Genomic DNA, 12,552 nt, shown 5'->3' on the forward strand with positions numbered 1-12,552 from the left:
TCACGTTTACAGCAAAGCTGTCACGCGAGCTGCCGCTGTCAAAACGAGCGCTCGTTCCTTGGTCCCTGGCCGAAGCAGTACGTCTCGACGTGTGCGTGAACGAAAGTGCAGATTCAGGGCAATCAGAATTTTGACAGCACAGTTCGAGGAATGCCGAAAGTCCTTTGCGCTTTCCAGCTGCCTCTCGCACGCCGAGCGTCCGTTAGCGGCAGGTTGGGCATTGCGCACCCGCCACAAGTGCCGTCAGAGCATCGATTTCGCAAAGCAGCATGTTCGCAGTAGCAGCATCTACCGGTCTACGTTCACTCTCGAAGAATCCAATCTTCCTTTGGGATGCACTGACGAATTCCACGGCAGCGGCTATTTCACAACCACTGTCGCAGGGTTCGGTGACGGTGTTAGGCCTATCCGAAGTCGGAGCGTCGGGGCGTTGGTCGGGGGCGACATCGTCGTTCGCTGTCGCTTTGCGAAGCGTCCGACGCCGTTTCCCTCGATACTTGTGGCGAGTTCTGAACTTTCGATTATCTGAACTGCACTTCTTCGGGCTTGCCATGACGCAAAAATGCAGAGAAACGCAGAAAAACTCGATCGCGACGTCCGAGGCTTCGCTCTTTTGCCGGAGAGATAGGAGGGGGAGGAGCGTGGAGCGCACCGCCGTCCAATGGCGGCCTCGCGCTGTGTGCCGCGATATTCAAAACGCGTGACGTACGCATTGTTTTTCTCGTTTTTTGTTTATTCTGCGTGAAGGCACGAGACTGGCTACTAGTGGATTATGAAGGATACGGCCTTCGCAGCATGCGTGCACGATTGCAAATGGCGGCCAACGCGTCGTTTTCGCAACAGGACGACGCGAACTTCGCCGTTTTTCGCGACTTTCGCGCATTTCTCGCGTCACCGCTGCCCACTTGGAAGCATTTTTTGATAATTTCTCGTGCGAATTTCAGCTTGATATTTTCAGAAGTAATAGATTATAGTCCAAGGATGCCAATACAGCCGGAAAAAAAAAAAGCGAAAATTTTCCGGAAAACCGTGACTTTTCGACCCGCGTCTCCCCTTAATGATGTATTTATTCCTACAGTAATCCCAAAACATAATATAGTATTGACATGTGTTTTCTCTTTCTTTTTTGTTCATTAAGCCCATTATTCATATTGTTGTGAAAAAGTTTTTCATGTCGCTCTTTCTGTTTGCTATGACTGCATCTCAAAGTAACCATAAACAATCTGTGATGTCACTTTTTGTATTACCCATGTCCTATTGAAACTGCCCACCTGCTTGGACCTAAGGGTCTGCAGTATGTAATAAATAAAAAAATAATACATTTGAAAATATTGCAGAGTCGCTTTCACGTCGTTTCGTTATTTAGTGACACATGATCACCCACCTTGCGTACGGCCAGCAGGTATTTGATGCCCAGTAGGCCCCCGTGACGAGCCTCCCATTCGGGCCGCTGCAGCAACTGCAGAAGCACCCGCAACACACCACAGATGCCTTCCCCTAAAGCAGAAGAATGTTCTGCACCATCTACGTCAGAATTCAGCTTGTCACTCGTCATGAAGTTGAGAACATGGCCCAGGGTTTGGGCACAGGTCTCACGCACAGGAGCCACTACCTGCAATGGCAGAACATGCATGTTACACATATAGCAAGGGCAACTGGCTGATTTCCTAACAAACAAATGTCACTATAACGAAGTCCCATCATACACAAAAATAACTGTTATATTTAGTGTCTACTATGGCCACACACAAATTTAGAAGAAAAGAAATGCCAGGCATGCACAGAAGATGCAGCACAGTCACAGTAAAAGCCGGAGAAGCAGCTTTCCTAGAGCCTGTTCTAAACTTTCTTAGTGGCAAGGTAGCCCCTCCGCCATAATTAACCATGATTCTTTGAATGAAAGAAGAACTCATTATGCCACTGTTTACACTTCAGTGCTAAAGTAAAGAACCCACTATGCATGTGTAAAGCATCATGTGCACTATGGTGATGCTGTGGCTTGCCCTTATAAGAGAAGAACCCAACATGATACCTGCACAAGGTCTTTCCGTGAAGGAGATTCAAGCACCGTCATGGCTTTGTGGTAAAATAATGAACTACCATAGAAAGGGCAAGGATTTATATCGAGCCTCATACTGGGTATTTATTTTAATACTGTGCACGACAGTGGTTTCAGACCTTTGTGGTAGCGATAAACAATTACGCCACCAAAACTGGCTGTTGTTTTCAATAACTTTCACAGAAAGAAACTGTTACACTTTGGTGTATGGGAAGGTCATGACAGCAGAACTCTTAGAACAGTCAACAACTGATCATACAAGATATTCATATGCCACTTATTTCAATTGTTTTCCCATCAATAAAAATGTATTCCACCTGCTCACCTGCCACTAACACTAATTTTTAACTGCATTTTTTGGGTTATGCAATCACCCCCAGTAAAATCGTTCATGCCTCGTGGCACGTACATGTCTCGTGGACGGACTCCATTTGGGTTTAATCACCAAGCGAGAAGCAGTATTGTGCTCGCACACGTTTATCATTATAATCATGAACGGTGCAGCAGGGCCGGCAGTGACACTTGTCGATGAGGCTAAGTGGCCGGACAGAAAAAAGTGCTCATGCCGGGTCATAACTACAGGCGGCGCTGACCAACACTTCCAAGTTTCATTCACACATATACCCAATAAAGTGCATAGGGGGATAGCCGCCGTGGTAGCTCAGTTGGTAGAGCATCGGATGCGTTATTTGAAGGTCGCAGGCTCAGTCCCTTCCCACTGCACATTATCTTTTCATCCACTTTTTTTTTTAACATTTACATTACAATTACCTCCATCCCCACACTTTTTTTGGCATGATTACTTGTTATGATTCATTAATATAGTCTAACAAAAAATAACAAGCCCTTAAATGTACACTAGTTTCCTTCTTGTATTAGTTATGTTGATAGAGTGTACCATAATATTGTATAAGGTTGATTTAGCGTGTCACTAGTGATGTTTTTTTATTCAGGTGACAATTTCGTTGCTTGTAAAAGTAGTTGAATAAAGGTACACAATCTTTGGATTGACTGCGTCGACTTGTTCTGAAAGTTGGCGTGTACGTGTCTTGCAGATGGGCCGCATTTAGGTTCAACTCTCGAACAAGAAGTGGTATTGTGCACGCGCTCATTTATCATCATCATCATCACGTTTGGCGCAGTAGCGCTGGCAGTAACGCTGGCCAGACAGAAAAGAATGGAAAATTTCTCTCTCTCTTTTTGGCATGTGGCACCTAGTGTGGATGGTCGTCTCCTGACAAGGTCCCGCGAGATGCAGCAACCTCAGGTAACGTCCCCCACAGCGAGTCGAACATCAGCGATGGCATATCGGTGTTATCTAGTATTGGCTTTGTTGATCGAGTGTATGAGAATATTGTATAAGTTTGATTAAGCGTGCCACTAGTGACATTTTTTATTTGGCTGGCGATATCGTCGTCAGTAAAAGCAGTTAAATAAATGAACACAACATTTGGTTCGACTGCATCTGCTGTGCTTGTTCGGTCCAAGAGTTCAGATCTCTTGAGCAGCGACTCATTGCTCTTGTTCTCTCTCGACTCAACTGTCACCTCATTTCACTGCCTTCGCATCGCATCTCATCTTGATCCTTGCTTCCTTGTTTTTAAAGTCTGCAACCTCAATTTCTGTAAGCTATCTGTAGCCATGCTGACGTCTTCGATTTAGCTGCGGCAGTCATTGAAAAACGGAGGCTTCCACGACCAAACAAGTCTTTCAAAATGCCAACCAGCACTTCATTAATTATGTCACATATATTCGAAGGCTGCAAATGCCAATGTGCAAGTTTTTGTTCGTAAATGGACAGGTAAAGTAATCAGCAAAAATGCAACAAGTTTAAGAAGCAGAGATAATCGAACCAAGCGCTCACAGTGAACAGCTCAGCACGCTGTCCAGTTAGGGTGTCTCGAAACGAAAAATCCGCACTCTTGGAAGGAACAGACAGAATGGCTCATGAAGGAACGAAAGGAATGTAGCTCATGAAGTGTACACCTGGTTGCAGTGCCTGTTGACGCAAGCCCTGCTCTGCCCGGAGCCAAAGGGTCGCCGGCCTACCAAAGATGTCCGTAATGAGCCTTAAAGATGGACCAAGTGGGAATGTTGCTCACATGGTTGTTATACCACAGTTGGATCATTTTTACCAAGTAGAACTGGACGTAGTCAAGTTTCATTTGGTCATTCCATTTATTGCTGGCACCGACACATTCATATTTGGACAGCCAATCATCAAAGTCTCAGTCTCCTGAGCCAGTTAAGATTCGCGGACCTTACCGGCGATACACGACGCGGCATAAGACGTGGACTGCCAAAGGTCATGATTGGAGAGAGGCGTCTTTGGCTATGTCGGTAATCGAGGTAGTTTCAGAGAGCAATGGTCCAGGTTGGTACTGGGAAGCTTCTACCAAATGGTTTATTGATGAGTTGACCTAGCGAAAGTCTGGAGACGTCAAGCGGCGAAGAGTGTGGAACGTCAAAGAGCGGCAAGCATCAAGCAGCCTAAATCAGGGCAAGCGCAAGCTCGTGACCAGCGCTACTGCTGGCACTAAGGCTTGCTAGCTTGCTCATGTGCTTCGTCGTCGTCCTCTCTTCTCTACCCATTAAATAATCTCAGTGGTGAAATAGGGCACATAGGTTCGGGAGCCGCCCTAGGCACAGGCAAAGTGTCTTTTGTAGCAGACTGAAGCATAAAGAAAGAAGTTTTGGAGTAGGATTGGAGCAACCAGAAACACCTTTTCTAACAAGCTTGGAGCAATCGGAAAGAGTGTTAAGAGCAGATGTATCACCGTCTCACTTGAAAAAAAATATCTGTCCAATGCTGCCTTTCGTGAACACTAGGCCAAAATGTGCCTTATCTGAATGTGCAAACATGCTCAGTGGCCCATTTAGTTCTGTATGATATACCATAGATACTCGCATAATAGGCGCATGCACAGTATGGTCGCAAGAAATAATTTTTTTTCATTTTCGAGCATAATAGATGCACTACGAAGTTGGCCAGGATCAGTAGTAGTTGTGTACCCAATTTTCACGGATGCAATTTGGTGTCCTCTATGTTGACTGGAGCGAGGAAAAGGAAAGAAAATAAATTGGTCCCGTATCTGCATGGCTTACTGCCAAGGACGTCGACAGATGAAAAGTCTTCTGTCTAGAGGTGCTGCATTATTGTTACTATATATGCGACCTAGGTAGCAGAGTTGCGCCAAGGTACGCCATGTTGGGCTCCGTCAAAATGGGGGAAAGCTACTTTCCGTCTACGTAGAAGCCATGCTCACAGAACGTTGCGAGTACGTTTTTTTTTTTTAATTCTTTCTAATGCTAGTAAAACTAGAACAGTTGGCTCAATTTACCAGCCGTGATTTCACGCTGATGCTTCTAGTATGTAATTATTGCCCCAAATAGCCCATGTGACAAACAAACACAGGTGCTATAAATCATAAACAACTTTTATCTTTACTCTTTAGTTTACCATCGTGCCAAAATATCATGGTATCTCTCCATTGCATTTGGCTCCCGTGCGCTAATTGTGGGAGGGGCTAAATTGCATTTGGGAATGCTCAACCCAATAAGGCTCGATAGAGATAAACATGCATATTTGACCTGCATGTACAGTAAAACCTCGTTAATTCGAAGTCACTGGGACTGTGAGAAATGTTCGCATTAGGCGGATTTTCGAATTGACAGAACATACAAAAAATGGGATGCAAAGAACATGAATTTCTTCAAAGTATAATCAGGGCTGCCCGTTCGCTGTGCTGGTTAGTTTGTGGCTCCAAGAGTTACGTTTTCCAGCAATACAAAATCACAGTTTTACAGCAAAAAAAGGGGGCGGGGGAGGGGAACGTCAAGCCTCGCTGCTGCGATCCCAAAAAAAAAAAAGACATCGTAATCAGCTGAAATGCACGCCTGCGAAAAATAAGACATCTTCACTGCAACACAGTAGTACCACGCCGGCAGCATATCACCAGCTCCTCGCTGCGTCGGCTCGTCATGATGTGACCCTTCACCCATTCTTGCTAGTAAAACACAGAATTTAACAATGAACAGTGAGATGAAATTCACAATGTTTTGGCTGAAAAACATCATTAATAAAGCTTTCGAACGGAATTTCCGAAGTAAGCCTAGCAGCATTCGGCAGTTCACCTACATCACGAATTCTACCAGACTGTTCTTTATTGATTTTTTTATATTCCTGCAGAGAATGGGTAAACCATGATGCGCTGACGTTGCCAGAAGCATGCAACATGCTGCCTGCGCGTCACTGCTGTGTTGCAGCGAAGCACATCTTGTTTTCTGCAGGCGCCTGTTTCAGCTGATTACCACACCATTCTTTTTTTAACAATTTTCTTTTTTCTTTCGTGCCAGGAGAATAGAGGCCGGTGTACTTAAGCTGCCACTCAGTATATTACTACAGTACATTGCCTAGTGGCTCTTAAGGGCTGTTGTTTCCACGATTTTGTGGTAAATCAGTATCGGGAATCGGGACTGGTGCTGGCGGCCACTTTAAATTATCCACTCATACTTAAATTGCAAAATATGGGACCGTTGCAATACTTCGAATTAAGCATTATTTTGAAATAACCGAGTTTGATTTAATGAGGTTTTACTGTATATGCGATCACTTGCTGTGCAACACTGCTCATGCTTAAAGCATGAAATATCAGTTTAACTGATGTAACTAGTTTGAGCCATTGCACGCATATGATATTTTTGTTTCTAAGCATTTTTTAATGTTAACAAAACTAGATTTCTCGACATAATTTTACGAGCAGAAATTTTACGCTGATGCTAGAGCGCCAGTTGCACGGCTTCTTTTATTCGAATGATGCCAGTAAAACTTCCTGACCGCATTTCACGCATCATGATGCGTTGTAACTTGCGTTTGTCAAGCAACCGAGACATCCTGCTAACGTTACATGTATTGAGCACTTTTATTACTTATATCCTCATCCCGCATTCGTTAAATTGTGCATTTTGTGCATCAGTGCTGATTTTGGGCGAGGCGACGGACGCCGGTCGTGTCAGTCTCAGCTCCCATCGGAGCTCGCGTTTTACTAGTGTATCATCGCTGTGCCCAGCGTGCCCACTCGTGCAAGAAGAGAGACATGCGCATCGCATTCCATTCGGACCCTGCCATTTGCTCCAGAGGGAGCGCGTGTGTTCCATTGGTGGATTCCCTTCTGTTGCCTTCCGCGAGAGTGGAGTGCTCCAGCTGAGAGTTTATCGGCCACTCCGAATCTGCCAAGCGATGACACCATTAAATTTGCAAAGAATTAAAACATTGTGCTATAGCTGCCAAATGGAATTAAACACACAAAAAACTGTTATGCTGATAATGAAAAGAAATAAAGCTATCGTTCATTCGTACTACATTGATGACACCGTCTTAAGGGGAGATGCGGGTCGAAAAACGAGTTTTTTTTTTTTCAAAATTACCGATTTTTTATTTTCGCCTGTTTTAATAAGATTAGTACCTCTACTGTTATGAAAAAACTAATACAGGTCAAGACTTGACTGGAAATGGTTTAAAATTGCATCTAAAGAGCAAAGGTGCCTGTTAAAAGTTCGAAAATGTGCAGTCTTCGAGCACCTTGCCACCGATAATGCGCCGCCGTTCGCCATTGTTGATCGCATGAGTCGAAGAGTCGAGCCTCACTCTTCAAATACCAACAGTTTTTCTCGCTGATGCAGTGCAAGAAATAAGAAAAAGAAGCACTCTTCTGCGTGTTCTTCGTGCGCTGCGACTGGCTTATCTTATCACATGGTACGAATCCGAAACCGCCATTGGCCGCTGCGCGCGTGTATGTGCTGTGAAACCTATTTGCGGTGTCCGTGTTTTGTCGAGCAGCGCAGTCGAACAATGCTTTTCTCGTGTAATTATCTCTATTATGAATGAAAAAAAAAAAAAACATTGCTTGCAAGTGAAAGCCGTTGTGTGGCACGCTCTGTATGAATAGGCTACGAGCAGCTGGTCCAATTTGCGGCAGTTCTTGGCTTGCAAAAGCCAATGCATCAAAAGTCATTCATACCCATCAGCCAGAAAGTTCTTGCTGCGGCAATGGATGACGTCAGTGCCAATCTTGAGAGGTCGAAAGAGCTCGCAGTGAGAAAACTTAGCAGGGACGACAATGCCATTATGTAGGACGGTATGTGGCACAAGCATGGCTGCAAAATGGCATAACACTAGACTTAGCTTTGATTTCAAAGTCCTGTCGAACTTCTTCCTAGCTTGCAGTTGGCACAAGGCTCTGCCAGATGAAGCGGAAGTTTGGCAAGCGTTTCATGGCCCTGTCTGTGAACGAAATGTCTGCGAAAAGTCGGCTCGAAAAAGCCGAGAAGGGCAAACTCGTGGTGCTGGCGTATTTTAGTCGCAGTGGCCACTACAAGAAGGATTGTTCCTTTTGGTGTGCAAATTTCATCTGATTTAACGATATCTTTCATAAATAAAAACTCATTTTTAACTTTAAAATTCGTTTTTCTCAAAACACATATTTTACCATTTTTTCCAATGTGCCCCTCCTTTTTGGGGCACTTCTAGTGCTCGAATCTGCATGAAATTTTGCTAAAAATTTTTCCAAAGTATGACAAATGCAATTATTTAGTTTAAATTTCAATATTTTATTGTACAATAAAGAAAATGTGTGTATACCTTTACTAGGATAGGTGAAATATGGACTTTTTACGTCTATAATTTTTCACGCGTATTACATATTCTGTATGTGCTTCCCAATTTGTTATTTGCACTCTATACTTTATCTGAAGCATTATGAGCTCTGAATGTAAAAAATTACAGAAGTTTAGGGATGAAAAGAGGGGGGGCAAAAGGGTTAAGGTTTTCACTTTGTCATGTTGCAGAGCTAAAAGTGTGCAACTAGCAAGAAAACTAACTATATATTAGAAATCAGCATAAAAAGTTCCATAAACAACTCAAGTATTATTGCTCTAGCGTGAATATTTAAAAAAAAGTGTCTTCGAGTAGCATCTCCCTTTAAAAAGAGTGCCTGCGCATAAATATCTTGAAGTGACCTTTGCGTCCAACTTAAGATGGAATATTCATATTGATGACACAAGTATCAAATCACGAATAGCACGAAATGTCCTTAAGTATACAAGCTTACAGCACACCTCCTAAAATAAATATTCTGGCTTACGAAACATTAATCAGACCCATTTGGGAGTATATCAAAACAATATAGAACCCTTACAGGGCAACAAATAAATTTAAGCTTGATCAAATTGAATGCATTGAATTAAGGTTTTTCTATCAAAAAATATCCGAGGCATGACTCCCCCACCGAACTTAAAATTGCCAATCTGCCCACACTAGAATCTTAAACATCACTTGAAGGATACTTTTTTTTATATTCATAATCTCATTATAATAAACAAAACTGATTACTTTAACATTCAAGGAGACACTTATATGCTATCAAAGTTCGGTCTTCATACATCAGCTGTTCGTGCAATGCTATTCAGACTCAAATTTTTGTACCTCATCGTGCATAACAAAACTAAAATAAAAAAATGCCTACATTTCCTACAACACTTCCAGAAAAACCCGAAAAACCACCTCACACTTCCAGAATACTTTTGCTCCAACAATGCGTTTAGTTTCTCGTTCTTTCCACTGGCTGCTCGGCAGTGGAACGCCTTATCGGAAACGGTGGTCACTCAGCCCACTGTGAAAAAATTTGCAAAATTTGCTAGCCAAGCAGTGTTATCACCAACACGTTAACAACGCTACAACTATTGCATTTATCATTGTGTGTTTGATGTTGGTGATGCAACCTGATAAAGTTATCAATTTTGTATCGTATGTTTGCCTTCCTTTTCAAGTTATGTTCTATTGCTGCACTTTTTATGAAACTTTTTATGACGCTGAGAGCGCACATTCGGCATTTATCACGGCTACCGTCACATCATTTAGCGTGTTTGACAGCTCGGAGGCCCCATTCTTCGTACTGCCGTATCGTGACAAAATATCAGGACATACTACCGCCTGGCTTCAAACTTGCGACGCATCCAGCAACTGCGCCATGGAGCCTTCGTCAACCTGACGTGCGCCCGTCAGTTCCTGGAATCTTTAAGAAGGCACGCATGTCAACAGTAGCCCTGAGGCAATTGATTTTGCGTGTGTTGGACGAAAGGTACTTCGACCGCATACATGTTTACACTGATGGCTCCACTAATTCCAACAGCTCTACAGGAGCAGTGGTTGTTCCATCTGAAAATGTGTTGCTTCAGTACAAGTTTTCTCACACCACGACGTCGACAGCAGCAGAGCTCGCAGCACTTCAAGGTGCAGTAAAGTACATTCTTCGCCAGAAACCTAACCAATGGGCCATCTTTTGCGACTCCAGGTCAGCCTTACAGTCACTACGGTGTGTTATGCAGCACGGGTTACATGAACAATCAGTATATCAGATAAGGCACGACTACCACGAAGCGCTCACGGAAGGTCATGATATTGTATTTCAGTGGTTGCCGAGTCATTGCGGAATCGTCGGCAATGACCGCGCAGATGAAGCTGCTCGATCGGCTCATGACCAAGACCAGCGCACGCCCATACCACTCTTGAGAACGGACGCTGCAAGGCTACTACGATCACTTGCTCGCCGTATATCTCTCCTACAATGGAATACGCAGGGTTTCTCCAACACGCACCTGTATTCGATCCACCCAAACTTGCAACTTCGTTTGCCATCCGGGCTCCCACGATGCGCTGAAACTTTACTGTGTCGCATGAGGTTGGGCATGTCATTTACGAATTCGTATTCTCGTCTCCTTGGAATGGCGAGCACTTCGGCATGCAACATCTGCGCCTGCGAGGAAACGCTTGAGCACATTCTATGTCATTGCCCAGCATACCAGACCGAACGACGTATTATGGAAGCCAAGCTCTGTCAGCTGGATTCACGGCCCCTTACAGAAGAGAAGATCCTGGGACCTTGGCCGACGGCTTCCCATACGTGCAAAGCCACGAAAGCCCTCTTGTACTTTTTAAGGACCACCAGACTTCACGACCGCTTGTGAAAGAACTGTGCGAGATCGTGCTGTGTAGTCTCGAGTTGACTATTCATGCTTCTCTTTCTTACTCCTCTTCTTTTCTATCTCTTTACGTTCTATTATTCTCCTTTTCCCCCACCCCAAGTGTAGGGTAGCCAACCGAGCCAAGCTTGGTTAACCTCCCTGCCTTTCATCTCTACTTATCTCTCTCTTCTTCCTTCTTCTTTTATGAAACAGATACAAAATTATTGTGTTACCTTTTTGCATTCTTTAACATATAGGTCGACAAAGACTATAAAGTCTTATTGTTAACATTGTAATTCTGTTATGTAAACTTTAATGAGTATGTTTCACAATGTCACAATGTTTATAATTTTGTAAACCCACTCCTGTAAAAATCTCTGACGGGATTGACAGTATCGTTAAAAAAATAAACAAAAATAAAATTTCAGGCATAGACACAATACATACATTTCTCCACGTTCTGCCTTTATGGGTTGTTGTTTCAAGTTCAGTACTTTCCCTACAGCCATCAATAAATTGAACGAACTCCCTGATGCTATTGTGCAAATATCCTCATTAGATGAAATTCTGCAAAAAGTCAAGTCTATATACAGTGTAGACCACTTATAACATAACTGCTTATAGTGCAGAACCCCTTACCATGCGGTTTTTTTATACTCCCATTAACCCTACCGTAGAACCCATGTATACGCATACCGCTTATTGTGCAGTTCCCCCAAGATGAAAGACTGAACATATTTGCACAGTGATGTGCAAATACGTTCGCGCGGTGATGTTCACGTGGTGAGTCTTGCGCTGTGTAAATATGTTGATTCCCAATCACCACCTAGCCCAAGCATCTGTCTTATGAAAGACTGGTTATAATGCGGTTGCCGGAAATTGTTTGTGACAAACGTGGTAGCGAGTGCGCTTCTGAAAAGAGGCGCGCTGGGTGCGCTGCTGGAAAGCGAACGACGAGGTTATTCACTTAAATGTCACTTAAAACAGGTGCTATGCATGAACCGATGCACACTCCTCTTTTTTGAATAAAAGCGCCTTCGTTCCATGATACGAACGTTGTCTTTAAGTGAAAGCCAACGAGCTCAAGAAAGCCACTGACCGTTATACCCGCAGCATTCTGGAACGCAATTGAACCGAAGTTGTCAATGCAGTCCTCAATGCACCGTAGCAGCGAGTCATGTGGTAAAGAGTAGTAAAGATCCTTGATGTCAACGGAGCAGGCACTTAAGCCACTGTTGTTACATGAAAGAAATGAAATGATGTCATTAGAATCTTTCACCAGAAAAGGGTCATTGATGGTCAGCAAGTTTAGCTTATCTATCTTGTAAAAACAAGACCACTTCCTTCTGCCACGTCTTATTTTCCGAAACAATGACTCAAAGCGGCCAGTCAGTCTATTTTGTGAGTCTTGACCGTAAAAAATAAATCTAAACTAAGCTTGCTTTTATCAGCGGATCTTGCAAGCTTACTTA

The 12,552-nt window shown here is 43.6% G+C and overlaps 1 protein-coding gene across 9 annotated transcripts in view; it reads right to left on the reverse strand.

Annotated features, from left to right (window-relative positions):
• The window catches only part of Hel89B (histone acetyltransferase 1), a 913,881-nt gene that overhangs the window by 714,615 nt on the left and 186,714 nt on the right, over positions 1 to 12,552 (reverse strand). For 7 of the 9 annotated variants that reach the window (XR_012888773.1, XR_012888774.1, XM_037419311.2 and 4 more), the window contains exon 9: positions 1,385 to 1,612. Coding sequence is in view for 7 of the 9 variants with exons in the window: in XM_037419311.2 (XP_037275208.2) it covers positions 1,385 to 1,612 (228 nt within the window). In the remaining 2 variants the exon portion in view is untranslated. Of the gene's footprint in view, positions 1 to 1,384; positions 1,613 to 12,179; positions 12,313 to 12,552 lie in introns of all 9 variants that reach the window. The other 2 variants (XM_075883343.1, XM_075883344.1) reach the window with 1 other exon arrangement.

Source organism: Rhipicephalus microplus, unplaced genomic scaffold, assembly GCF_043290135.1.
Source record: "Rhipicephalus microplus isolate Deutch F79 unplaced genomic scaffold, USDA_Rmic scaffold_16, whole genome shotgun sequence".
In the NCBI taxonomy this organism is placed as follows: Eukaryota; Metazoa; Arthropoda; class Arachnida; order Ixodida; family Ixodidae; genus Rhipicephalus; species Rhipicephalus microplus.